General features: G+C 56.1%; 2 protein-coding genes across 2 annotated transcripts; one reads left to right on the top strand and one right to left on the bottom strand.

The window, feature by feature from the left end:
* The first annotated feature begins 1,373 nt into the window (after window positions 1-1,373).
* On the top strand, window positions 1,374-9,210 carry RNF44 (ring finger protein 44). The gene is given in 15 exon segments (XM_054287702.1): window positions 1,374-1,421; window positions 1,424-1,569; window positions 1,571-1,696; window positions 1,698-1,749; window positions 1,751-1,802; window positions 4,369-4,549; window positions 4,938-5,154; window positions 5,651-5,818; window positions 5,991-6,167; window positions 6,344-6,505; window positions 6,582-6,706; window positions 6,859-6,946; window positions 7,089-7,210; window positions 7,301-7,400; window positions 7,573-9,210. Coding segments are annotated over 15 exon segments (1,827 nt in total). The 3' UTR covers window positions 7,636-9,210.
* A 1,958-nt stretch (window positions 9,211-11,168) lies between these two features.
* On the bottom strand, window positions 11,169-25,889 carry FAF2 (Fas associated factor family member 2). The gene is made up of 11 exons (XM_054287704.1): window positions 25,127-25,889; window positions 19,358-19,426; window positions 18,807-18,941; window positions 18,265-18,341; window positions 16,981-17,119; window positions 15,616-15,701; window positions 15,444-15,535; window positions 13,860-14,037; window positions 12,833-13,004; window positions 12,515-12,658; window positions 11,169-11,959 (listed from the first exon to the last, which is right to left on the bottom strand). The coding sequence occupies exons 1-11, from the start codon at window positions 25,187-25,189 to the stop codon at window positions 11,777-11,779; spliced, it is 1,338 nt and encodes a 445-aa protein (XP_054143679.1). The 5' UTR covers window positions 25,190-25,889; the 3' UTR covers window positions 11,169-11,776.
* Between the last annotated feature and the right edge of the window lie 30 nt (window positions 25,890-25,919).

A 25,919-nucleotide genomic window follows, 5' to 3' on the forward strand; every position in this document is an offset into this window, starting at 1 on the left:
TCTCTTCCCTGTAGTTCCCCAGCTCCTGCAGCAAAGAGGCTGTAGTGGAAGAGACCTGGAGGGTGGTTGTTCAGGTTTGGGCTGATTCAATCCTTTGGCTCTTCCTGCTGGAGTTCTTGCCTGCGTGCGTGGCTCTGACACCATCATAGCTCTGCCCTGCTGTGGTGCCTTCCTGTCCTGTGTGTCCCCTACCATGGGGACAGAAGCAGTTGGCCGTGGTGCTACTGACAGTCATGGTAGAGCAGTCTTGCCCCAGAGTGCTCTGTGTCCTGGAGGATCCTTGAGCCTGGTGTAGTTCCTCCTGCACACCTGGATTTGGGGTGAAGAGGTGAGAGCCTGGAGAGGGGCCTGAAGGGACCTGGGCACAGGGCTTGAATAGAGCAAAGCTGAATCCGACTGCTCATGGCAACAACGAGCTACTGAATTGTTAAATCGTCAATCTGAGGTTTTCTTTGAAAGGGGTGATGCTACAAATTAATTAGCTCCCTTTTGGTTGTTAGCACTTTAAAGCCCAGCTGTCAGGGGAGGGCTGGTTTATAGGCATTACATCAGGGCTGCCGGCTGGCTCGCTCGCCTACCTGGGAATTTCTAAGTGTGCGTTGTAACCGGGGGAAATTTGGCTCGGATGCAGCATCTGGCGCTGAGTGAAGCTGCTGCGATGTGCTGTCCTGAGCACGGGGATTTGACTGGTGCCTGAGCGGTGCTGCTGGGGCACACGGGGAGCCACCGGCTCGGCCTCTCGGTGTGCAGCTCCCGGGGAGCCGCTGGCCCGGCCTCTCGGTGTGCAGCTCTCAGCGTTAGCCACCAGCCGGGTGACTCGCTCAGGTGAGCTGGAAGTGTGCAGATGGTCCGAGTAGTTCCTGCTTCTTGCTTAATTAATGTGGGAGAATAGGAGGCGTTTCTGAAGCAAAAGGGGCTTTTCTGGCGGGTAAAAGTTTGACCTGGCCACAGATGCTGTGGGAGAGCTGTCGGTGCGGGCAAAGGGTTCGACGTCCTAAGCGGGACCGGAGGAGCTCCTCCACGCTCCCGTCCGAGCGCAGAAGGTGCTGGGGAGCCGAGGCCCTGCTTCCCCACCCCTGTGCCCACCAGCACAGAAGCACGGTGACTTCCGGGCACACGGGACTGCCGTTCCCGCGGCCCACCGGGACCACGGAGCTGCCAGCCCGGTGAGCAGGGGCCCGGGAGTGATGCGGGGGCACAGCCGCAGGTACGGTGTCACCAGCCTTAGGGGCTGTCGCAGCGGGGCGAGGTGGCCGGTAGCGGCACCGGGCCACTTGGGCCGGGCGGTGCGTGCCCGGTGCCCTCGGTTGTGGGCCCAGCGCGGTGGTTCCGGCCGGGGGTCGCTGCCCCGCGTGGCGGCCCCGCGCTCCAAGATGGCTGCGGACCGTGACACGCCTGGTCACGTGGGACGCGCGCGCGCCGCGCCGCCCCCCCCTCCCCCCGGTGCCCCCGGCCGCCCCCCTCCGCCCCCCCGCGCCAGCCGCGCGCGCCCCCGGTGCCCCCGAGCGCCGTGACTCTGTCCGGTGCCTCCCGCCGCTTCTTAAAGGGACAGGCGCCCCCCGCGCACCCCGGCCCGCCGCGGCCGCCCCGCGCCGCGGAAAACAAAGAGGCACCGGAAACAGCGGCGGCGGGGAGGGGGCCGGCCCGGCGGGAGGCGGGCGGGAGGGAGGGAGGGGAGGGCCGGCGGCGGGCCGGCGGGGGGGGCAGGCCCGGGCCCGGCGTCGGCGAACAAAGAGCGGCGGGAGGGAGGGGGCGGGGGCGCCGCAGCGGCACCGGAGCGGCGGCCCAGGCCATCGGTGCAGGTACGTGCGGGCCGGGGGGGGCGGGAGCGGGGCGGGGGCGGGGGCCGCCCCCGGACCCCCGACGGCACCTGCCCCGGGCGGCGGCGGCGGGGTCCGGCGGCCGCCTTTGTTATTGCTTTTGTTTGGCGCCGAGCACATGGCCCCGGAGCGGCCGCTCTTAAAGCCACAGATCCGCACCGGCACCGGCGGGGCTCCGCGGCGGGGGGCGCGGGCTGGGTGCGCTCCCGGCTGCCGTGGCCGCGGTGCCTCCCCGGGGCGCTGCACGGTGGGGCGCTCCGTCCGTGCGCTCCGGGATGTGCTGCTCGCCCCGCCGTGCGCCGCCGTCCCGGACACCGAGGGTCGGCTTCGGCTCGGGTCTGGGGGTGGGCTTGGGAGTCGGGGTCGGCCTTCCGAAGGGGCTGCCGGTGCGGCGGGGCCAGCGGTGACCCCGCTCCCGGGGGAGCTGACGGCGCCCGCCTGGGAGCGGCGGGGAAGGGGCTCCGGGGGTGCCGGGACGGAGCCGGCGGTGGGTGGCAGCGGGGCGGCAGGACCCCCAGGGCGGGCGGCTCCCCGGCAGCCCCGGAGCCCGGCTCTGCCCGAGCAGATGGCACCGGGCGTGAGCGCTGGCGCGCTGCTAACTTTGTTCTCGGCGGGGCTCGGGAGCCGCCTCCCCCCGCCCCTCCGAGGGGCTGCGGGACCGCCATCCCCTTCCTTTCGGAGCCGCGGTGCCCTCCGCGGGGTCACGGTCACCCTGCTCGGTGTGGCCGCTGGCTTCCAGCCGCGGGTGCGGGGGGAGCCGGGTGTGCCCGCCCGGGACGGGAGGGTGGGCACCTGCTGGTGGCAGGACCGGGGCCGCGCCAGCGCTGTCCCGCAAGTCGGGGATGCCGTCCTGCCTCGGGTGCCGTGCTGGGCTCCAGGAGCGCGTGCCGCTCTCCGCTCTGGAGGTCCCAGAACAGGCGAGCCCCTGCATGGCTTCAGTGTTACTCTGTGGACGCGCTGCCCATCCCCAAGCCCATTGCTGTGGTGCCTGGTGTGGAAGGTGCCCGCTGGATCACACAGGACCTTGGCACCACGTGTGCTCCGAGAGTGAGGATGTGGAACTGGAAGCGGTAACACCTCAGGGAGGCTTCAGAGTGGGGCTGAACCTGGGTTATTGCTGCATTCTGGCTGCCAGCCCACTCAGGGGCATATTGCAGCCGGGCAGAGCTTTAAGGTGGGCAGAATAAACTCCCTGTGGAAGGAACCTCCTGGTCAGGCACACCCCCTTCCCTGGTGACAGTCACAGACAGGTTCCGGGAGGGCTCAGCCTGTGGCTTTTGCTTTTCTTCTTCCTTTTTCCTACCAAAACAAAGACAGAAATTTGCTTTCAGCTTCCACAGTAGTGTGGAGATGAAGGTGAGGTTAAGAAGAGACTTGTGTGTAGCACAGGACTTGTCCCAGTGGTTGTTGATACCCATCACCCAAAAGTGACATTGCAGCTTCTCTCTGCGGGGCTGAGATCCCCGTGCTGAGCAGCATTCCCCAGGCTCCAGGTCCCCGGAGTGTCTTTCCTGTCCCGGGTGTGTCTTTGCCATGGGCACTGAGGAGGAGGTGGAGCTGAAGCTGCTTTGGGGGACCTCACCAGCCTGCAGTGGGCTGGATTTAGGGGTGTGTGGTGCCAAGGCCATGCTGCTGCCGTGTGCTGGCCTGACCTGGTGCTGTGGAAGCTGAAGGACGCTGGGCAATGGAAGGGTACCCAGGGAGGATCTTGGGTACACATGGAGGCAAGGAAGGCTGTTTTGGGACCTGGAAAGCAGAGCCTGGGGAAGCCCAGCCCCAAATGCAGGTGTCTCCTCTGTGCAGTGCCAGGGTTGTTTTGGGCTGAGGGGTCAAGCTGTGCCCTGGGAGGGGCTCTGGTACGGGAACCCCAGTCAGGCTGGGTGCAGGAGGGGAGATGGGGCAGGGCCAGGGCAGTGTTCGCACTGTCCCGCTGCCTTGGGGAGCATCTGGGGGAGCAGAGCTGCCTCCATGGCTTCAGCACAGCCCGTGCTTGTCCCCTGCTCTGTGGGGATGCGTGTCTGCACCCTGTTTGCAGCAGGGAGTTGACAGAGAGGGACCATGAGCCCTGCTGCCACCACCAGCCCCTGCGCCGGTCACTGGGGTAGCAGTGTCACTCCAGAGCAGGATGTGCAGGAGCTCAGCAACAAAGAGCACCCCCCAGAGCAGCATCAGGGACCTGCTGGGAACTCCCCATGCCATGCTTAGGTTCCCTATTGGCCGGTGAGCAGGCTGGGATGCTGCCACAGCCACAGGGCTCTTCATCATTTTCTTTCCTCTGTGCCAAAAATAAGTGCAAAAATAAGTCTCTCTCTCTCTCTCTTTGTGTTGTGCATGGGAGGTGACTCTGGCCGTGAAGGGGAGGAACAGTAACAAGGGAGTTGGGAACAGGCTCTTCCTAGCCCCTGTCAGGGCCGTATGCAGCCCCGGGAGATGGGGTGGGTGGGGGAGCAGCAAGAGCTGCAGCTGTCAGCACCTGCATCCTTGTGAGGATGGAGCAGCCGCCTGAGCGGTGGCGGGACAGTGCCATGACCCGCTGTCCCTCTTGCAGAGTCCAAGGTGCTGGTGCGTTGCCCTGCCTGGAGCCCGAGGTCCCGCGTGCCCACCCGCCTCCCGACGTCACCAATGCGACCATGGGAACTGGCAGTGAATAGGCGGCCGCCCTCTGCCCCTTTTGCCCAGCGCCGTTTCTCGGGGGGACCCTGCAGCAGCCCCGACCACCTCCGGCGCAGGTACGGGCTGCGGGGCCGTGTGGAGCCCGGCCCCTGTGCACGTGGGGCTGTGGGGCGGCTCTCTGCTCCTGCCGGGGCAAGGCACCGGCTGGCTCCCAGTGGGGCCTGGGGGGACGTTGGCAGGGAAGCAGATCCACCTGGCCCAAATGAGGGGTCCCTGGGGAGCAGGGGTGCTTTTTGTGCTGCGGACACGGAGAGGGCGCTTGCAGGGTGAGCGGAGAAGCCGGTTCTGGAGCTGTCCAGCCTGACGTGGCCCGGCACAACGCCCTGAGTATGTCACCCTGGGCACTGGGCTGATCGTCCTGTAGCCGTCCTGCCCGGGGCTGTGGTGCCCCTCTGGCCTGGGGGGTCACTCCTGCTCTGTTTCTCTCCTGCGGTGGCCCCGCAGCCCCTCTGCCAGGCGTCAGTGGGGACGACGCGATCGACCTCTGGCAACCCTGCTGGGCCAGGATGAGCCCCAGGTGCACCCTGCCTTCCCCCAGCAGCCGCACGTCCCTGTAGATGAGCCCCGCGCCTACGCTCTTGCCAGCACGCCGCCACGAATGCTTCACCCAGCCGCTCACCCACCCCACCAGAACCCATTCATGGTGGATCTGCATGACCAGGTAGGTGCTGCAGCCCCCAGCCCCACTCCTGAGTGTGATCCTGTGGTGTTCCTTGGGCTGTTGTCTGGAGTGGTGACATGTCCTTGGGTCCCCTCTGGCCACTTGCTGCTGGGATCACCCAGCCCTGAGCCTGCTGGTGCTCTGGTTCTCTGAGATTTAAATCTTGGGGTCCCTCTGCCTTCTGGGGATGTCCAGGGTGGTCCCTGCTCCCAGGGGCTGGGCACAGTCCCCTTGTAGGGTTGTTCATGTGACAACTGTCATCATAATCCATAGTAATGGTGGTTACACAGCCTGTCTGTGTGGGGGAAAGAAGGGCTCAAAACTCCCTCAAGTTGAGCCCTCACTCAGCCCATTCCTCTGGCCACACCAGCGGGATGGGCATGCCAGGTGTTTTGTCCCAGTGCTGAGTGCCCAGTGTCCTGCTGTGACCCTGTCAGGACAGGGACAGCTCAGACAGGGCTGTGCCCTGACCGTGCCCTCGGCACCTTGTCCTTAGGTGCACCAGGGGCCCGTCCCTCTCTCCTACACGGTTACCACCGTAACGACGCAAGGCTTCCCCATCCACGCTGGCCAGCACATCCCTGGGTGCAGCACCCAGCAGCTCCCAGCATGCTCAGTGATGTTCAGCGGACAGCACTACCCGCTCTGCTGCCTCCCACCCCCGGTGAGTCACAGCAGGGAACGCCTGGGGCCAGCCTGGGCCGTGAGTGCCCAGAGCCCTCTGGGTACCCAGGCCCACTGTAATGCAAGTTTCTGGGAGCACAGGGTCCTTGGGAGGCCCTGGGGAGGGGTCAGGGGTATCTGACCCTTGTTTTTCTCTCTGTCTCTCCCCACAGCTGATTCAGGCATGTGCCATGCAACAACTTCCCGTCTCCTACCAGACATTCCCCCCCATCATCTCCAGCGACCATTACATCCTGCACCCACCCCCACCGCCAGTGCCCCCCCACCAGCCGCCCCACATGGCCCCCCTGGGGCAGTTCGTACCTCTCCAAGCCCAGCATCCACGTATGGTGAGTTGGGGTGGAGGGACAGCCTGGGGACGTGATGCACCCTCCACCTTGGGGTCTTGTCCTTCTGCAACCCCTGTGGGTCTGAGCTGGGGGTGGTGGGCAGGGTGCCTCTGTCTTCATAGCATCGGGGAGGCGTAATTTGGGATGCTCCTCCCAGCTTAACTGTTTCCCCGCAGCCTCTGCAGAGGATAGACAATGACGTGGACCTGCGAGGGGAGCAGCACCCCATCGCAGGTTTCACATACCCTCCGTCTCACCACGCTCCCACGCTGTCGCCCTCCATGCCGCTGCATTACCTCCCCCACGACCCGCTGCACCAAGAACTGCCATTTGGCGTGGTGAGTCCCCATCCTGGGGAGGGGTTGGGAACGCTGTGGGGCTGGCACGACTCTGAGTGCCCCATCTCTCCCTCAGCCATACCCCCACATGATGCCCCGGCGGCTGAACACCCAGCGGTACCGGCTGCAGCAGGCGCTGCCCCCGCCGCCACCCCCTCCGCCGCCTCCTCCGTACTATCCGAGCTTCCTGCCCTATTTCCTGTGAGTACTGCTGGGGGTATTCTAGCATGTGTAGGGCAGGGGTGGCACTGTGGATGGAGGGCCCCAGTGGCACTGTGATGGCACAGGGGGCTGTGCCAGGGTGGACGTTGGAGTTTGCAGCCCCATGCTGACTGCCCTGTCCTTCCTCCCAGTTCTATGCTTCCTGTGTCGCCAACGGCCGTGGGCCCCACGATCAGCTTAGACCTGGACGTGGATGATGTGGAGATGGAGAATTATGAGGTGAGTCTGCTTGGCTTCCTCACAGTGATGGGATGGGAGAGCTGGGGGAGTTTGCTGATTGCTCTGCTGGGAGGGGGAAGCCTGGAGGGAGGCTGTGCCAGAACAGGAGATGAGCTGAGCCGGCCTCTGCATCTCCCTCCAGGCACTGCTGAACTTGGCCGAGCGGCTGGGGGAGGCCAAGCCACGGGGACTCACCAAAGCAGACATCGAGCACCTCCCGTCCTACCGCTTCAACCCCGAGAGCCACCAGTCTGAGCAGACCCTGTGAGTGAGCTTGGGGTGCACATGGGGGGCCTGGCAGGAACTGGGGGCCGTGGCTGGCAGTGGGGCTGTACTGATGGCCGCTTCCCCCAGGTGCGTCGTGTGCTTCAGCGACTTCGAGGCCCGGCAGCTTCTCCGCGTCCTGCCCTGCAACCACGAGTTCCACGCCAAGTGTGTCGACAAATGGTTAAAGGTACTGCCTGTGCCCACTCTGGGGAGCGGGGCGGCTTCTTGGGGTGCTGCCTTTCGGGTGGCCTCAGTGCCCTGCACGCACTGGGAGCTGGGGGTGAGCCCTGTGCAGGATCAGCCACTCCTGGGCTGTGGTTCCAGCCTTGCTCACTTGCCCTGTCTCTGGCTGCCCGCAGGCGAACCGCACGTGCCCGATCTGCCGGGCGGACGCGTCGGAGGTGCAGCGGGAGGCGGACTGAGGCTGGCGGGCGCTGTGCCGCACAATTCGCTAGAGGACAAGGACGCCGGGCTGGGGCGGGGGCTGCTGCCCGCTGCTGGGGCCTGACCCTGCGCTTACCCCCCCTCCCCAAAGCCTCTCCTCGGATGTGGTGAGCATTGAGCAGTCTGGGCTCCCGGCCAGCCCTCCTCCTCCCCGCCGGGGCACGGACTCAGCCGGACGCCTGCCCGCTGCGCTCCCAGGGCCCCGAATCGTGTTGTGCTGGAGGCGGGAGGTGCGTGGCCGTGCCCTCTGCGCTCCAAAGACGCTGTTGTTGCTCCATCACTTTCCAGGTCTTTGTACTCTCCTAGGGAATTAGTGGTTTTTCCCTTTGTCACTATTTTTTTTTTACGATAGTTTTTTCCCCCCTTGTTTCCTTTTCATTTCCGTCATGTTTTTGGTTCCTTGGCCGTTTGCCCTAGGGGCACGCAGGCGGCTCCTCCCCTCAGCGTTGCTCTCGGAGGACGCGGGGAGGAGAGAGGAGGGAGCGCTGCGGGTTTGATGCCGGCAGCACCCCGGCCCCGGGGACAGCCGGAGAAGGAGGCTGGCGGAGTGTGGCCAAGGTGGGACACCAGCAACCCCGCGGCGTGGCTGGGGCAGAAAGGCAGGAACACAGGAATGCCTCTGTCCCCGCTCCTGTGCGCAGCCTGGCACGGCTCCCTCCTGCCTCGGCTGCCCCGGGGAGCCCCAGAGGGCTGTGGCTGCTGGGGTGTTTCGCCAGTGGGAGGATGGTGCTGGCGCAGCCCTGGCCCCTCTCCCTGTTCATTCCCCTGTCAGCCGGGAGACACAGCTCCCCGGGCCAGGCCGTGTGGCATCCCGCAAGGCAGCCAAGCTTGAGGAGGGGACGCCAACCCCGTCCCTAGGGCTTTGGGCATGTGGTGTCCCCAGTGTGCTGCCCGGCCCCCGGCTCCTGCTCGTATCTCTGTCCCGACGACGTAAATCAAGGTAGCCCCGTGCCCCGTCCTGCTGGCTGGACGGCGCGGTTTCCCCGGCCGTGGGCAGCGAGGGGCCGGCTGGGCTGCGGCCCCCGGAGCGGGGGGGTTTTATTCATAACTTCGTGGAGTATTTTCAGTGCTACCCTGGCCTTGGCCCGGCTGGTGCAGGGGAAGCTGTGAGCGGTCCCCTTGCCACCGTATCCCCCCTGCCCTCGCAGGCGCTGGGGGAGAAGCCGCCACGCCGCCGCCCGGCTCCATCAATCCCGCGTGGCCGTTGTTTTGCATGATTAATTAGCGAGGAGGGTGACGGGAGGCGGTGGCAGGGGTGGTGGTGAGAGCACCGCCCTCCCCTCCCGGCGCGTCGCTGACGCCTGGGAGCTTCCGAGCGGACGCCAGCCCTATGTAAATGTTCACAAATATGCATGCATGTCTGACCAGCTTGGAACGTGGTCTTGGCTACGTCTAGCCGGCTGTGGGGTGAGGGGGGTGGGGAGAGGGGTTTTTGTGCTCAGCTGATACTGCCATGCACTGTACTGCACATGTCCGCAACGCCACAGCAGGACCGTGAGACTTTCAGGGCCGTCCCCGCGGGGTCCGCGCCCGCGGCGGCGGCGTGTGCAAGGGACCGGGGCGGGAGGGGGCGCTCCCCGCGGGGCGGGGGGCAGCGCGGGGCGGGCCCCGGCGGCGGCTCGGCCGGCTGCGAGGTGAGGGGCCGCGCACGGGCGGGCACGGTGGCGTTGTTCCCCGCGCTGAGGGCCAGAGGGCAGTGCGAGCCACTGTGGGCCGGCCCCGGACGCCGCCCGGTCGGGCGCGGGGGGTGGCGAGCGGTGGGGGGCTACGGGCCGGCTCCCCCTCGCCGCCCTTTCCCACCCCTCCGGCGGCCGGAGCGTCGCGGCCGAGGGCCCCGGCCCGGCGCCGCCCGCTCCGCCGTGGCACGCGTGCCGGCACCGCTGGGCTCGGTGCCCCTTGGGCAGGACCCCGGCCCCTTCCCCGTCCCTCTCTCAGTGACAGATAACCAAAGGAGTCCCCGGCTTCGCGCCCCCGGAGACGCCCCCTCCTCCCCTCCCGCCCTCGCGGTGCCCAGGGAGCCAGGAAAGCCTTACGGTCCTTTGACGGCGACTCGAAAGCTCACAGCTCGTGTGCTGCAGAATTTATTCCAATGAGCAGCTAAAAGTATCATTTAAAAAAAAATAACAAAAAGAAAAAATGACAAAAAAAAATACTAAAAAACAATTATTTAGGGTGTTTGTGATTGCTGACTGCGCTGTAGATACCACTGTTTACCAATGAATTCCTGTGGTGGGATAGTGGACTGTTTACTGTTCTATTATACCAGTCCCCGGGCCCTCCGGTGGGACCCCCGCGTTCCCCGCGGCTCCCCGGAAGGTGCTAGGACGTGTGTTCTGTGTTAGAAAGTTTTTATATATATATATATATATATATAAATATATATATATAATTTTTTTTGCTCTGTTACTTGCACATTTTACAGTTACCTCATTTTTCCCATGTATGTATTTGAAAAAAGGCTAATATATAGAAAAAAAAGGTTCTTAAAGCTCTAAAAGTGTTTGTTTTTTTCCATTCCATTGGAATCATATTGGTTTTGTAGCATTTAACATAACTAGTATGTTGTATTATATATATGTGTATTATACTGATTGAAATTTTTAACAGATTTGTACTTTTTTTAAAATGAAAGTTGCTAGTTCTGCTTGACCAAGTAGTGCAATCATTATTTTTTTTAATGTTGTGGCTGATTTTGAGAGGGATATTCACTAATAAATGTATGATGTATACCAACACGCTGGGCCCAGCTCTTGTCTCCATGGGGGCTTGAGGGGAAGCGTGGGGGCCAGGGATGGGAAGGAGCTGCTGCAGCTGGAAGAGCCCTGGAGAGAGGCTTGGAGCAGAGCCCAGGAGAGCCCGAGGGTGGGAGCAGGACTGGTTGGCTGCTTTGCCCCAGCAGGATCTGCTTTTGAGCAGCACCACACACCCCCTCCCTCTCACCTAGCGACCCCTCACAGCTTGCACAGGGATGGGAAATTGCTCCTGGCTGCTGTCCCAGGACAGCAGAGCTCCCTGGGTGGCTCCAGCCACAGCAGTGGGACACCTTCCACCTCTGCTCCAGCATTCCCATGCTGGGCCAGGGAAGGGGCCAACCCTGCGTTCCTGCCCATGAGATGTGCTTTGAGATTCCTTCCACCCCCAACCATTCTTGGCTCCAGAACAGGTCACTGCAGGAACAGGCTCCAGCCCCTCTGCCCTAGGGCAGCCTTGGCAGGAACCAGCCTGACACTCCCCTCCCACACCTTTTCCACCTCCCACCTGCTCCACGAGCTCCCTCCCTCCCTGAGCCCAGAGCTGATGCCACAGGAGGGGGCACAGCACAACCCCAGCCCTGCCATGCCCTGTGCTGGGCACGCTCTCATCTCACCCAACAGCTCCACGGGCACACAAGCACCAGTGTGAGAGCAGAGGCTGAGTGCACCCACACTCGTGGGAGCCACAAGTGCCACAGCAGCTGCCCCCCTCCCTGGGCAGGGCAGAAAGCACCAGCACAGACATGCTAGAGGCAGAGTTTATTACACTACGCAGGCTAAGAACCCTGGGCAAGGCCCCACGTGGGTAAGAATCGAACCAGCTCTTTATCAAAAAGTTAATACTATAGTCAACCCCAATCTCCTTTGGTCATTACAAAGCAAGAGAAATATTAAAAGAACAGTATTTATACACAGAGGGAAGCTGAGGAGAGTCTGTCCAGCCCTTTCCCCCCACCCCAATCCCAGCACGTTCCGGTGCTCGGTCTTGTGTCTCTCAGGAGCAGCAGAGTATCAAATCTTCACACGATGTTGGGTTGCTGGGGTTTTATTATTATTGTCATCAATAAAAGCAATAATTACCAAGAGCTGCCATTCCTGTTCCTCCCCAGGGAGGGCGGAGGGGCAGCAGCAGCTCCCCCCTGTGTGCCCCCCGGTGCAGGGGATGGCCGTGTGTCCTCTCGCCAGCGCACACACGGCTGGCACGGCCCATGTGGTCTCTGATCCCTCGTTTGTACGCAGTCTTTTAAAAAAAATATTGTATTATAATAATAATATGAATTTCTCTTTCCGTTTTGTGTCTTCTGGAAAAAAAAAAAAAAAAAAAACGAAAAAACAAAACAAACAAAAACAAAACCAAAAGGAAGTGTCAATCGTCCGTGAGGTCCTGCACAAAGAGGACTTCCGTGTGGCTGAGTCCCGCCTCCTGCAGCGTCGGGGGGTTGGGCCACTCCTCTGTCGGGAGGCAGGGCAGGACACGGCGAGGGAAGTTGGCCTCAATCTGGAACTTCTCAGGGCTTTCTTTCAAAGAGAACAGGAAATCGTGGATCACCTGGGAAAGAAGCACAGAAATAATTGCCAGCTGGGGGAGCAGTGACACAGCCAGAGCGAATCCCTGGCATCTCCTGGGGGAAGGCTCCCAAATTTGCACCATCACTGCACTGTAGACCTGAGACAGCCATTTCCTTGGCACATATGAAACTGGGCTTGGCACAGAGCACTGGGGAGACCAGACTGTTTCTGACTCTTCCTACACCTTTATTTCATAGGGAGTAGTGGAATTATAATAGAATATATATATATTCTATATAATGACAGAATGTTAAGGGTTGGAAAGGACTCAAAATATCATCTTGTCACACCCTGCCCTGTCATGGGCTGAGGCACTTTCCAGCTTTTCAGGAGGCAAAAAAAGCCTCTGCCACTTCTTCTGCTCTTCCAAGGTGGTGGAACCAGGCCCTACAGCACTCTCCTTACCAAGGAGCAGCTCTGCCTGCCAAGGCTCTCAGCAAAGGCCCCCATTTGGCAAGTCCAAGGGAAAAAAGCCACTTGCAAGTCCCTTTACCCCCGTGTTCTGGAAGGCCCCTCAGCTCTGCCCCAAGCTCACCGTCAGTGACTGTGTGAAGTGGAATCGCCGCTCCACTCTGGAATCGTTGGGCAGCTTGAAAATGATCTTGACGCTCTCTGGGTCATCGGGGTGTGGCTCTGGAGGAAGGCATTCCGACCTCCTCTCCTTCTCCTCCTGCAGTGTCTGCAAGGCAAGGAGGGACAGGAGCAATGGTTGTGCACTCAGCTGGCCTTGGTGCCTGTCCCCTGCAGCACAGCTGCCCCAGGAGCCTCAGGAATGCTCAAGCCCCAAGCGAGACACAGCAATTCCTCCTGCAGGCCAGGCATCCCAAGGACACTGCAGCCCCTCTGCTCTCACCTGCCGCCGCCTCTCCTCTGCCAGTTTTTGCTGCTGCACTTCCTCCTCCTTCTTCTTCTTCCTCTCCCTTTCCTCCTTCTTCTTGCGCTCCTTCTCCTGGTCTGCACGCAGGGATGCCAGGTAAGCCTCGTCCTGCTGCTGCCTCAGCACCTGGGTTTGGTTCCTCTCTTCCCTGCAAACACAAGTGGGAAGTGGTCAGGGCTAACAGGCTCTGGAGAGAGGGGATGGCAGGCTGAGGGCAGGCCCGAGGGGGCAGGGACAGTCTCCAACTCACAGAAGCACAGAGCAGGTAATGCCCTGGGGTACCAAAAGCTCCCAAAAGGCCAAGCCAGGTCCCCACAGTTCCTCACAATCAAACTGCTTCCAAGGGTGGGTAACCCTTTAAAAGGCTTCTGAACCTCTGCAGCTTGGCAGAGCTGACAGACAGCACAAGAACAATGCTCAAGATTCCTGCCTCTTATCTGAGACTCCTCCTGGTTTCATCTCCTTCAAGTAATTCCTTGCTCATTTCATAAACTGGAATGTGTTACTGGGTCCCCACACAGGGCGTGGGGCAGAGGAGGGACAGACAGAAATCAAATGGTAGGATCCTGTTTTGGATGCAACCTGTACATCCCTAAGAGTCACCAGGGACTTGTGAGGCCCTACCAGAAAAGCAGCCAGAGCTCAGCACAGCCAGCCCAGGCGGCAGCACACAGACACCAGCTCTCCTGCCTGCAATGCCTTTGCTCCCATTTGGATCCTACTGGTTATTGTCCAAGCTTTCCCTGCAAAGCTCCAGCACACCAAAGATGTGCTCCAACAGCAGAGAACAGAGTACTCACATCCACCTTTCAGCGGTGGGACTGTGTGTGCAACACATCTGGCTCCCTGGCTATAAGATGCCTGAATGTATGCACTGATGTGTCCCTGGTAGGAGGAGAGCCCGTGTTACAGAAGGGGAGGTGCTGAGCTGTGTGCCTACACTCAGTGTCTGAGGGAGGCAGGGCACAGAGCAGAGCCTGCCTCAGCTCCAGTCCCACCGTACCTCTCCAGGCGCTCGGACACCAGGTACGTCTGGTTGGCATCCATGATGAACATGAGCTGGTTGATGAGGTCGTCAGCCTGGATGAGCCCCTCGAGCCGCCCAACCACGGTCATCCTGCGGTCCTTGAGCATGATCACGGCCAGGAACGGGTACGTGTTCTCCCGCAGCGCCTGCGACACTGAACGGGCACAAACGTCACCACCCCACACCAGGGCCACCAAGGGTGCAGCACAGGGGCTCCCCATCACTGAGGGCCAAGGAAAGCACCTTCCCCAGATATTCTCTCTTCCAAGGCAAAAAAGGCCTCAGGCTCCATTTTGAAAATCAAACCCTGTAAGTTAGCAAAGGGAGGAAATGGCTTTGGGAGCACAAAGACCAATGGGGAAAACCCCAAGCTTTCAAGTAACCAAAAAAGGTTCTTTTAACTTAAGCAGGAAGGAAGTAAATGGCTCTGAATGCCCACTGAAAATGGGACAAAGCCATGGGTTTAAACTGCAGGAAGAGAAACACAGGACAAGTACATGTAAACATTTGCTCAGGTGATTAGGGATGGCTGGACTCTGGAAGAAGTTGTCATGGGGGAGATGGCAGTATGTCCATGTTGAACATTTCTGAACAAATTTAGGAATTTAGGTTGGTTTAGCTGGAGGCAGGCTCTGTCTGAAGCAGGGAATGGAACAGATGATGTGCTTAAGTTACTGTTCATACATGGCTGTTGATCCCCTCCTTGAAACACACATGGTGCATCATGCAACTTGGAGCCCCTGTTACCAATGGAGGCCCCCATACAAAACCACAGCAGCTCAAGGATTAAATGGAAGGTCATGGTCCCTTCCAGCTCTGCTTCCCAGGCTGTGACTCCAAAGCACTGCAGCAATGAAACAGGAATAAGTCAAAGACTGTTTCCTCAGAGAGCTGTTCTCTCCAGTTGTTGATAACTGGGAGCAGAACTATGGAGCAAAGAGTGACCCAGAGGTAGCATTTTCCTGGCCATGAAACCAGAAATGGTGAGAACAACACAGGAGCCATTAACAGAACTCTGGGAAAAGGCTCCACTTGCAGCAAATTCTTACAAAACTGCTGTCTGGCCAGGTATCAACAGCTCTCAGACACTGTGGGCTTTTGAGAAGACACAGAGATTGGCTGTGGATTAAGGTGACTGTCTCAGAAAGGGAAAGAAGGCACCTAACAAGTCCTTCCTGGCCTCAGGCAGCACAGGAGCCAGGGTTAAGGACAGATCTAGTTGGACACTTGTTTCTCCACTCAGTTTATCCCCAGCACACACCCACCAACTCCCACTGGCAAGGCACTGAAGGCAGCCTAAATGCCCACAGCAATGAGCACAGAACTGCCCAGGAACACACAGAATGGTGGAGGTGAAGATCAGAATGTATTTCCTTGGCATCCAAACCTTTGAGATATCCCAGGAAACCAACACATGTATTTCCCCATGCAACCCTGAAATCTGTTGTATTTTGTGCAAGTAGACAAGAGTGTGTTTCACATGTGTAAATCTGTCAAAGAGCATCTGGCTTGTTCCAGAGGCAGGAGGGGACAGGTAAAGCCCAGGAGGGACACACTCACCTCTGTATCCCTCTGGTTTATTGGTTGAGCAAGCCCAGAAGAGCATTCTAGTGTTGATGAGGGTGATGACCTCAGGTGCACACAGTGTATTGCTGGGGGATGAGAAGAGACCACGTGAGTGAAGCTGCACTTCAAATGCAAGGACAGCTATGTGGGAAATTCTCCTACCTACCGGCAGAACTCATCTGTGTCCTGGTGGTCATCCCCGTGCAGATACACCAACAGGAAGCGCAGCTCCCGCTTGGCATCGTTCAGGGCCTTGGCAAAAGAGCAGAGCAGGTAAAGTTACACAGGGTCTGGGCAAGGGGAATGCAGCACCCACACAGCCTGCGAGACCCAGGCCTGCACTCTGCCACTGGAGTGGTTTGAGTGAAGCAGCAGTGGAGGATGAACCCGTCAGACCTTCTAAATGAGCCTCTATTTAAGAGGGCTACAGGGGCGTTCTCTCATGTCCTCTCAGGTTGTGGCTTTGGGGGACACCAAACTCAGAGTGAAACTGGGTAGGCAATGACAGGGACTGACACCTGAGCTGCCTCCCCAGACTCAGCTAGCAGTGAAAAACCTCCTTCACCTCCTGAGCTTTCCCTTGAGCCTGCACAGGACACAATCTTCAGATCACACCAAATTCTAATTCTATTAAACAGGTAATAAATAATGCTGCAGGCCTCCCAAAAACCAGACAGCAAAGAAAAGAATCCCTCCCTTTCCACATCTATAGTGTCTGGATTCCACCCACCCAAGAGCATTTTTAACGAGATCACAGTTTAGGTGCACAATATGCTCCCTGTTTTACTGGCACTGAGTTTTGGTAGCCTAACCATTCCACAATTAGTTGAGTTTGGATTCCAGGAATGACTGGAATCATTACAGAGGAGCCTGTAAGCGCTGCAGAGGCGGTGAGCTCCATCACTGTGCAGTGTGGAGCAGACAGGCACTGACAGCTTTCCCCAGGCACTTGGGAAGCAGTGCTGATCCAATGTCTGTTGGGATGCTCTGCAGGAGACCCTTCCCTTGGCCAGGCTGAGAGCAGCTGTGCAAGAGGCAGTGTCCATGGGGATGTCCCTCTTCTACAGAGGGCCCCCTCAGATCTGATATATGGACCACTCACCTCCCATAATTTCTTAGGGGCTCCCTCTCAATTTTGAGGCCCTGAACTATTGTGAAGTTGTATTGTGATACAAGCCCAGGCAGTTAATCCCAATTTGGGGAACAGAAGGACAGACTCTGGCACAGCACACCAGTTTATAAAAACAAAGGCAGGATTACAAAGAAAAGCTGTCGGCTACAGAGTCACACAGACGGTCGAGGAACAGCCAGAGTAGCTTTGCTTTCCAACTTTGCAGGCTTGGCAAACCATCAAGCCTGGCAGACACTGGTTTCCCAGTACACTTGTTTACTAGCTCTCCATTACCCTGTTAAAGAGTTTGGGGATAAATGCTGGGCTTGTAGATGAAAAGCAATTTTGCCATGTAGGCCCTGATACCATGTGGCAAAATGATCACTCCCCAGGACCTGGGCACCAAGACATGACACTGACCTGGCTGTAAGTTCCCTGGTAGAAGACAGGGTGTATCCTCCCATATTTTTCCTCAAACATATGAATAAACGAAATAATGTCACCCACTGGGTCGGTGACCCGACTACGAGGATCAGGGCGTATAAAACGCAGAGCAAACCTAGGAAGGAAGCAAAGGACACTGCAAATTCAGCTCACTGACTTCTTGAGGCACAGGTTTTCTTTTCTACTGATAGTCACTGGGATTCATAAAGGGGAAAAAAGTCATAGCTGAGATCCTTGAACATTTATAATCTGAACCTAAACTGGCACCCGCTCCAAACTGATACCACTGCTACAGAACCAGCCCCCAGTGAAGATTCATCTCATGCCAGGGATCGGTAAGGATCCGAATTCTGTGTGATTAAACAGCTTCAGCTTCCTCTGAAGCATCAGGCATAAGCCACACCAACAGTAGGAGGTTTGAAGAATTTAGTCAAAGATGGGCTGTTAAAAGCCACACGGTTTTGTCCAGATAACTTTGAAAACTGCATTTCTGCTAATCCAGAGCTAACAATTTCAGTGTACAAAGAGTTGCAGAAAGAGAACATTACCCTGAGTCCTATGAAACTGTCCTTCCTCTGAAGCTGAAACAGCTTCACTGCAAGGCAGATATCAGTGCTGTTTAGTTCTACTGATGCACAGAAGATACAATGAACTTTGGAAATATCTTTAATGGGGAAAAAAGGAATGCAACAGGGAAAACTGCCAAAGCAGGGCAGATGGCAGGACTCCTGGCTATTGACCACCACTACCACTCTCTTTCCCTCTATCAATGCTGCAAAGGAGACAAGAATCAGTGCTTTGGGGCAGTAAAGGGAGAAGAGGCAATTGACACCAAAGGGAATAAAGCAGAGGTGTTTCCAGTTTGGGTTTTGCCAAATAACGTCCAGGAATTAGGGCAGGTTAATCTGCAGCCCAGCCCAATGGGACATGATTCTGATGTTTGTCCAAGAATACCAAACAGCTGGACACTGTTTTGCAACCCCTTTGTGTGGCACTCAGACTGCAAGGCTGAGTGGAGTTAGAGATCCAATTAAACACTTCATTTACAGAGCTGCAAGCTGCTCTGTTTCTCTGCAACAAGATTTATTTCTTCCTAAACAGCATAGGAACTTCACAAGGCCACAGATAATGCCAGTTAAGGAAACAAATGGAAAATCTGCCATGAGGCTTAAAGATCTAAGTGACAGAGCTCCAGCCAAATCCCAGCTAGTGTGTTCCCTGATGCAGTCAATAAGTGAGTCAGCACAAACAAGGACTTACCTAAATATATCAAGTAACGTGTAATAGGTGAATCGGAATGGAAGCATTATGAAGTAGTAACCCCATCCTAACAGGCCCTGCAATTACAAAGAAGGAATTAATTTTCTTACCTATACAAAAAGAGTAACAGCACCAAGTCTTACAGGTGCTCATGCAAATTTGTTTGTAAAATATTAATGAAAGTAATCTGTATTCTAGTTAATACACATTTAAGGGGAGCTCTAAAAAGAAAAACATTATCACTGCCACATGGAAGGGACAGTCCTTTGTTCCAATTCCACTGATCTAAAGGCTTTACTACACCACAAGAAGACAGGTTATGACAAAAAAAAAAAGTCCTCATACTGTGAATCACAGCATGGAGAAAATCTCCACAGCAGTAACAGAAACTGAAGGAATAGCTCTACATTTTGTTTTTGTAAGATAAAATATTTAGAAAGGAGATAAGGGCATGCAAAGAAAACAATTTCCCTGCTTGCAAGTTTTGTATTCATAGAGAGTCAGCCAAGAAGCAGGACAAAATCCACTGTAAGATAACTTGCCCTTGGCTGTGGCCTTGAGACAACGTAGCTGTAGATCCTGTGGTCAGCTGTGTTGACCTGCAGCGGCCGCAGCGGAGGAGGATTAAAGACACTTGGGACACCCTCTTGCTCGTTCAGTCGGTCCTGCACAGCTGCCTTTGACACAAGAAAGAGCAAAGGCAGTTTCAGGCATTGTATGGTTTTTATTCTTTGGACAGTGACAGTGGGTATTCCTTGTCCACAACCCCAGGGCACTGGATAAGCACAGCTGCTGACAAACAGGAACCCCCAGGGCTCCTTTCCATGTGGAAAGGCTTCTCCATGGCAGCCAGCACACAGGCTCCACGGGAGGCACATCCTGGGCCACTCAAGGGATTGTTCACAGCCATAACAACTCTGCTGTGCTTGGCTGAAACCAGCTCTGCAGGTGTGTGGAGACACAGCTCTAAAGAGCTACTGGGGTAAATCCAGGGGGGGACAGATTAATCTGACTGGTAGGGCCCCCCTCCCACAGAGGGCTGCATTTAATCCAGGTGCTTGGAAAGTGCTGCAAGTCTCATCTTCAGCAGTACCTCTATGTTCCAGTTGTGCTGCTCCAGTGTGTGGCGACATTGGTCCATGGACTCTATGCCAGTCAAGTCCTAAAGGAGGAGAACAAAAGCAGATGAGTGCCACAAGTGCTGCATCCTGGCTGCTCTTAACAAGGCCTGAGCACACGGTAGGAGTTACCACAACACATTATCACAGTGCTCCATTTTTAAGTGCCCTGCTCTGAGTTTAAGAGCAGAGTGACCTGCAAACACACAGGAGGCCCCAAACAGGCCTTTGCACTCTGCCAGCAGCAGCCAACTCTGTGTGCCCAAGGTCTGTCACCACAACAGCACTCAGCACGGTCAAGGGTTTAACACAATACTGCCCACAGGCTCCACTCTGAAAAGATGTGCTGGGCCAATGCCCTCAAACATCATCTTGAACTCAAAATACTGACAAAGCAGTTCTGAAAACTCAAGATGACTGTTACTCCACTCACTGCCAGCATAAACAGAAACTAAAACCAAAACCAGCCAGGCATTACTGAAGGTGTTGTTCCCAGCACCAAAGGGGAAGTAAAAAAGCACAGTAAACAGTGTAGTAAAAAAAGCAGGAACAGTCCAACACAGGGCCTGAAACAGAAAAAGTCCAAACACACTGACAAACCTCAAAGCCACCGGGTGGATTTTAGCCCTGTGCCAATCAGAATTTCTGCACAGATCAAACCATTGTGTCTGTTATTGCAGGAAGCCACATCAGTATCTCCTGAACAGAGACAAACGTTTGCTGAAGGAACCCCCCTGTCACTGTGCCACAGACACATCTGTCCCCACTGCACTTGCTTTAAAGCCTGAGCAGATGTGTTCCTTGCTTTCTTGAAAAGCCCCTGACGGGCTCCTGACCAGTTAGGAATGCACTGAATTGTTTTTTTTTACTGGAGAAGATTGGTGCATGTATTCCCCTCCCTGCCCCCATTCACACATTCCACATGCCATTTCCACCCGAGCAACAAACGCTGTGCACAAATGCCCTATTCAATCTCTGGGCTCAGTTCAAACTTTTGAGCATTTCTTGGCTTCTTTCTCACCAAGTCTCCACATCACCACCTTCTCTCCAATCTACTGGGCAAAAATCATTGTTTCATTCTGCTGCACACACCCAATCAGACTGTTTAAAGCATTGTGACTGCAGAAGTTCAGAAAAAAAAGCACTTCAAGTCGCTGTTCAGCGGTGTATAAATATTTATTAAAAAGTAAGTCTGCAGCAAGCCTTGCAAGGGAACACTGCAGAACTGGATTTCACAGAAGAAATAAAGCTCAGTGAACTCAGCTGTTGCTGCTAGAATACCTTTGATTATCATGCAGTTTCATCATTTAATGTTTAGTTTAGCTATCTTTCTTTGAAGATGTGCTTCACAGAGTAAAATTTAGGGTTTGCATTCTGACTTTGTTTTTTATTCAATTTATTTTGCATTCTGACTTTATTTTTTCAACCTGAATTCCTACAGCAGGCACTTCATTGTCTTTTTATAAGGACACCATTAAAGGCACCTGCAATCTACTCAATTAATTGATTTTACAGTCACAATGTGTTTATTGCAGAGCCTTGAAAGTCTTCTGATCCCCACTCCCCAGTATTCTGGAAATTCTGGTGGTGTTTACAAAGTTACAAGATTCAGAAACTCATTTACACCTTTGTTTCTAAATGCCTGGATTATCTGTGAGCACTAAGAACACCACTGAGCATTCTCTCCTTTTTAAATTATGCAAAATTCTTCTGCAGTTTTAGGTCAGAAAGCAGCAGAGCTATCAACAAGCATTTAATGAGCACTGAAACACTGCAGCATTTGCAAGACCATCTGAGTTCCACAGAGACACCAGAGCCAGCCAACTCCACCCTTCTCGACCACCACCACAGTGACAGGCAGCTCTAGCCACTTCTCAGGGAGGTGAATTTCCTTTTACTTTTTTTTTTTTTCCTTAGCGGCTTAATTCAGCTGCTCTCAACTCCAACCAGAAGTGACAAAGCCACTCCAAGCAGCTCCTGCCACTTGTCTGATCAATGAGGCTGAACAATTAAACACTGCAGGAACAGCTGCCAGCACAGGCAGCTTTTAACACTCAGCACCTTGCTGGCTGCTACTCTGATGTGCTCCACTGGATTTACCACAGCTCCACCAGGGCTCAGAATGACCCACACCCGATGGGAGGAATGGCAGCACCACAGTTCAACTGCCACTTCAGACAGCTCTTGCTGGCAAACGCTGATACTGGTCATTATCACCACTCCCAGGGCATTCCTAGGGCCCCTGCTTCACCAAGTCATGGAAACAGATCAGAAACTTGAATCTCCACATTATTTCCACTGCCTCAGCATCTCTGGTGAACTTGGATCAGCTGCAAACTAACATACATGGCAAACCAGCACATTCTTAGTATCATCAGGGCTAAGAGAATAACCAGCATCTTCAAACCTTGCTGCTCTCATCTCTTGTTAGGTGTCTTTAGGAGCATGGATCTCACAGACATAATAAGTAGTTAAAATTAGTCCCATTAAACCAGCTCTCTCAAACCTTCAAATAAATCCAAGCTCAACACAGTGGCTAATATTTCTAAAACAAAATACTAAATTCCACAAATGCCAGAAAAGTTCAACAGTGCCTTCTCGACCACCACACAAAGCAAGTGTTATTGTAAAGCACCAGGAAGATTTTGCTGGAGGTAATGATTTTTATCTCTCACCTTTGAGACTGCTCAGAATCTTCTCAATACTGAAGCAGTGGAAAGCACAATTTCATGCTTCAGAAGTACAGGAATACCCGGAGTGGACAAAGGTTGTAAACTGGACTGACGAAGGCGTCGCCTCCACAGATCCGCAGCACAGGAGATGCAAACCCACAGCACTGCCTGGCACTGCTCTCCCCTCCCAACCCACTGCCAAATCCAGAGAATTACCTTCCAAGGGTAAAGAACATCTGAGTTCTAACTGGAAAATGCCTTCACCAAGAGTTTCTCATTGCATATTACAGCAAATGCCTTTCTGAGGGTTGTGATCGATTCACTGAGTGGGAAAGCTGCCTGGAGTTTCATGTTTCCTCCTTCCCCTAAATCAGAGCCACATCCAGCCTTGAGCATTCTGTTTTCCCCAGCTGAAGTCAGAGATTATGAGTGCCAACTCTCTTGCAAATAACACTCCATTACTTCACATTAGCATATTACAGTATCAGACATCAGCCCAAGTGTAATGGGCACAGATCAATAACCAGATCCTAGAAAAGCTGCTCTGCTGCTTCTTCCATCTCCCAAATGAATCACATCTCCACAGCTTTCCTGAACTGTTCACAGCAAACTCCTCTCTCCAAATGTCAGGACAGCAAGGTCTTGACAGATGAAAAATTGAGTGCTTTTACTCCCTTACATTATTAGCCAGCTCTCTGGCAGTAAATGGGAGGCTGAAAGCATGCAAGAGGCTTTGCTGCTTTCATTTCAAGTTTATCCCAGTTTTTTCTACTGTTTTATTCCCTTTACTTAGCTGCCCCAGCATGGGGCAGAGAGCTGCCCTGTCCCAGCCCTGCCCACGAGAAGGAAGCTGCTGGTTTCAGCTTTTGCCAGCACAGCTGTTTGTACGAGCAGTCCAGAAGCCAGCACACAAACAGCAGTGGGATTAATGCAGAGCAGGCACTAACACAGAGCTGTGCCCCACAGCTCAGGCGGGACAGCATATTCACCTCTGCCTGGAGAGGGGCACTCTCCAGCAGGAGCAGGATGAACAGCTCAGGGTAACAGCATTTCCCCCCAAGAGCTGTTTGCTGGGTGAGCAGCAGTCCTTGCTCAGTGCTTCCCTCCCTCTGCATCTCTGTTTCACTGAGAGCCTTCTCTAGTCCTTACCTTGTCATCCTGCCTTGTTCCCTGGAGTGCTCTGCTGCTCTCAGCACAGTGCAGGGGGACAGAACCCTCTGTGGAAGGGCAGGGCTCTGTCACCACAGAATGCTGCACAGCCACATCACAAAGTGGGAAATGATCCTTGAAAACACTGAAATGTTTGTTCCCTGCAAAGTCAGCAGGGGTCCCTGAAGGCTTTCTAAGCTGACTTGCAGTAATGTACAAATTATTTTAATGACACTTAATCTCTCCAAACAACTCATTCTTCCTATTGAAGTCTGAGAAAAAAAAATCTCTTCCAAGAGGACTGATTTACTTTTGAGGAAGCAGCAGGACTCACACCTGAGCCCTTCTCAGCTAGGTGGGACTCATCAGAGGAGAGGGAATCACCAGTGGGGGCTGCCATTAGCCCTGGAGAGAGCTGATCCAACACACCCCATAGGAGGGAGGATCCTGGCTGCTATCCAAGCCTTCTGGACCACAGCTTTCACATCTGGCTCTGCACAGCAGTGGTCTAAGTGAAAAAATGTCTCCCCTTGACAGCCTGAGGAGTGTTTCCCTGTGCCTCAAAGCAGAGCTTGACAGGAAGCTGGACTAAAGCAGGAATCCCTCCTTCTGGTTTCCTGGCAGCCCTCTGTCCATGACAACACCAGGCAGCATTGGGAAATAGGATTATTTCACTTCCCAGCTGCCCACAGGGGTTTGAAAACAGCAGCAGAGGCAGTGGTGAGAGCAGCTGGTGCTACCTGTCCAGATCAAGCGGAGGAGCAAGAACCAGGATCTGTCACACAAGAGAATGGGACACTGACACGTGCCAAACCCTCACCAGGCAGCACAGGGACAGCAATGGCTGCCACTGCTCTGTGCCTTCAGTCTGTATTTAATCTGACTGCCCAAAGAGCTCAGTTTGCAGCAGCCTTAGAGGGGACATCTGTAAAGCAAGTTTCCTCCTGGGTGCAGTCACGGGAAAACAGCTCAGCACAGTAATTAAGTCAGGGGCTGTGAATCAGCTGAAGGCTGGGGAAGTCAATGAGGGGATGATGAACACCTGCCCTGGGTCACCTGGGGAAGGCAGGGCCAGATGCCTCTGAGCCCCTTTAAATCTACAGTTACACCAAACTTCCAATGCACAGCCTTAAAAGATAATGTGCAGCAACAAAAGCAGACAAAGTACTCTTTAAAGTGATCGTGGTATTTGTAAAAGAACTGCAATCCATGGGATGGCACACAGTGTCCTAAAGCTCAGAAACAAACTCAAGACACCTGAAGGTAATTTTCATAGCTCAGCACATTTAGTTACTAATCACTGAGCAACCCTAGGAATTTCAGCTGCCCAGCACTGTTTTCTCCCGAATAAACCACATCTTCAGACTGTGTTTGTGATCATTCATCTGCCACACAGCCCCAGGCCTCGCAAAGCAAAGCTTAAGCGACCTTGCCTGCGTTGTGTAGCAGACACAGATTAGATCATTACAGTCTCCAGCGGCGTTACTCAATCGTGAGGGGCAGGAACCATGTTCCACAGAAACCCACTGCATAACTCTGCCTCGGTGCCAGGAAAGGCTCTCCAGCTACGACAAGGAAAATTTTCAGACTAATTAAAATGGCCGGGACTTACCAAGGAGTTTTTCCTGCAAGGAGTGTACTGAGCAGGCAGCTCTAAATTAGCCATGACAGAACATCGCCCCAAAGAAGCGTTAAGGGCACGGAAATCTCACTCACCCCGGCCAGGACTGGGCCCACAGGTGTCTCTCCTCCCACCGTCCCCTCACGCCCAGCTCGACACCCCTCTCCAGGACGGGCCTATCCGGCTCCGTGAGCCCCGTACCCCCCAGCGCCGGCGGGGTGGGCCCAGCTCAGCCCGTTCCGTGTCCATGCACCGCCTCCCCCGCTCCCGCCGGCCGGCGCGGGCCCCCCGGGACGCGGCACCTGGAACTGCAGCAGCTTCTCGGTCTGTTCCGCCGTCAGCTCCCGTTCCTCAGGCGCCGCCATTTTGCTGCCGCCTCTGACCCGCCGCTCCGTCACTCTCCGGAAGTGACGTCGCCCGCCCCCACTTCCACCCCAGCCCCGCGCGGCGCGGCCAATGGCTGTTTATCGGCCAGGGCCGGAACTGCCGCGCCGCATTCCGGACACAACCGAAGTGCTCTAGGGCCTGTCCGGAGATGCCCGAATCCCATCGGCGGCACCGGCCGCTCTCGGGTGTCCCCGGCGGGCGCACGTAAAGTTCCGAAGTGTGCCGAGCACCGCTCGGGTGTTCCCGGCGGACAAACGAGGAGTTCCGAAGCGTGCCAAGGGCTCCTCGGGTGTTCCCGGAACAGGCCGGGGATGAGGGGGCAGCCTGTTGCTGTGGGAGCGGGCCCTGAGTGGGGGGATATGAGCCGAAGACCCCCGGGAGCTGGCTGTGTTGCCGTCACCGCGGGGGTTGCCGGACACCGAGTGGGTCCTGTCCGGGCTCCTCCGGCCCCGTAGGTTGGGTCCTGCCCGCTACCTCCGGTCCCGCAGGGTGGGTCCTGCCCGGCACCCCTCGTCCCGCTGGGCCGCCCGTGCGCCGGGCCCAAGATGGCGGCGGCCGCTAAGATGGAGGAGGCTGTGAGGGGCCCCGCTCCCACCCGCAGCTACGAGCGCCCGCGTGAGGGGTCGGCGCGGCGGGACCGCGGCCAGTCGAGCCCTGGGGGAGGCAGGCGGGCAGCCCCGGCTCCCCGTGCCCGCTGCGGCTGGCGGG

This window comes from Melozone crissalis, unplaced genomic scaffold, assembly GCF_028551555.1.
Source record: "Melozone crissalis strain CALT ecotype California unplaced genomic scaffold, PUWL_Pcris_2 ptg000061l_1, whole genome shotgun sequence".
NCBI classification, from domain to species: Eukaryota; Metazoa; Chordata; class Aves; order Passeriformes; family Passerellidae; genus Melozone; species Melozone crissalis.